This window comes from Trachymyrmex cornetzi, unplaced genomic scaffold, assembly GCF_001594075.2.
Source record: "Trachymyrmex cornetzi isolate Tcor2-1 unplaced genomic scaffold, Tcor1.1 scaffold466, whole genome shotgun sequence".
In the NCBI taxonomy this organism is placed as follows: domain Eukaryota; kingdom Metazoa; phylum Arthropoda; class Insecta; order Hymenoptera; family Formicidae; genus Trachymyrmex; species Trachymyrmex cornetzi.
Genome location: NW_017299465.1, coordinates 530,279 through 531,816, shown reverse-complemented (window position 1 = coordinate 531,816; position 1,538 = coordinate 530,279). Strand labels below are relative to the sequence as shown.

General features: G+C 53.9%; 1 protein-coding gene across 1 annotated transcript in view; it reads left to right on the top strand.

Moving 5' to 3' along the window:
• Positions 1-1,144, top strand: part of LOC108764907 (protein dachsous) — a 2,911-nt gene extending 1,767 nt beyond the window's left edge. Inside the window, exon 3 of the mRNA XM_018513311.1 lies at positions 8-1,144. Coding sequence (XP_018368813.1) covers positions 8-1,144 — 1,137 coding nt within the window. The remainder of the gene's footprint in view (positions 1-7) is intronic.
• Positions 1,145-1,538: the final 394 nt, after the last annotated feature.

The following is a 1,538-nucleotide window of genomic DNA, read 5'->3' as shown; positions in this document are numbered from 1 at the left end:
CCCCCCCCCGCCGCTCCGCTCCCACTTGAACGTCAACGTCACCGTCCAGGACGTCAACGACAATCCGCCCGTCTTCAACCAGACGCGCTACGACGCGAGCGTGCCGGAGAACGCGACCGTCGGCACGCCGGTGCTCGCGGTGAACGCGACCGACGCCGACGCCGGGGACAACAGCCGCATCGAGTACTCCATCAATCGCCGGCAGTCCGATCGCGAGGAGATGTTCCGCATCGATCCGGAGACCGGGATGGTCTACGTCAACAAGGCCCTCGACTTCGAGTCGAAGGAACGGCACGAGCTGGTGATCGTCGCTCGGGATCGCGGCGCCCAGCCGTTGGAAGCCAGCACCTTTCTCTCCATCCGCGTGACCGACGTCAACGACAATCAGCCGGACATCACCGTCATCTTCCTCTCGGACGACGCGACCCCCAAGATCAGCGAGAGCGCGCAACTCGGCGAATTCGTCGCCCGGATATCCGTCAGCGATCCCGACTCCCGGACGGAGTACTCGAACGCGACGGTTACCTTGACAGGCGGCGAGGGTCACTTTGGTCTGACTACGCGGGACAACATCATCTACCTCGTGGTGGTGGAGCGACCTTTGGACCGCGAGGAGCAGTCCGTTTACGAGTTATCGGTGGAGGCGACGGACGCCGGCACGCCTCCGTTGTGCGCCGAACGCACTTTTCGGCTGCTCGTCACCGACGTGAACGATAACGCGCCCAAATTCGAGCACGAGAGGTACGAGGCTCATCTCCTGGAGGCGTCCGAGCCCGGGACGTCGGTGATACAAGTGTTCGCGACCGATCTCGACGAGGGCGTCAACTCGGCGGTTCGTTATTCCTTGGCGAACGCAACGTGGTTCGCGATCGACGAGACCACCGGGCTTATCACCACAGTGACGCACGTGGACTGCGAGGCCAACCCGGCGCCGATCTTGGTGGTGTACGCGACTGACTCCGGACGACCGCCTCTCAGCAGCAGCGCGACCGTGCGAGTCACCGTCCACGATCTCAACGACAACGAGCCGATCTTCGAGAAGCCGCTCTACAACGCCACCGTGCCGGAGGACATGCCCGTCGGACGCTGCTTCCTCAAGGTAGGATTGCGAAAATCATTTTTTTCCCCCGCTGCGCGTGACTAGAGTTGCCAAATTCAAAAGTGTAAATTACCGAACATTTCGTTTTTGGAAACAAAATCGAACCGGATAAAACCGGACATAGAAATAATCATAAAATTAGATTAAACACAAAATTTTGTAAGAAATTATAATAATTACCTTCGCTTTTTCTCTCTACAATATCCGAATATGTATATATATTTACTTCGTTTAAAAATGTTGGGAGATTTCAAACAATGCTGATAAATCTGTGTGTTAAAGATTCGAGTTGATATCCTTTATCAACCTTTACACATATATCAAAAGTGTTAATCTCAATTACTTTTTACTTTAAAACGAAAGAATATTGAGTTCACGAATTAAAATGAACTGCTGGCAGATTACGCGAAATAATCAACTTTATAATATTTTTACTAGA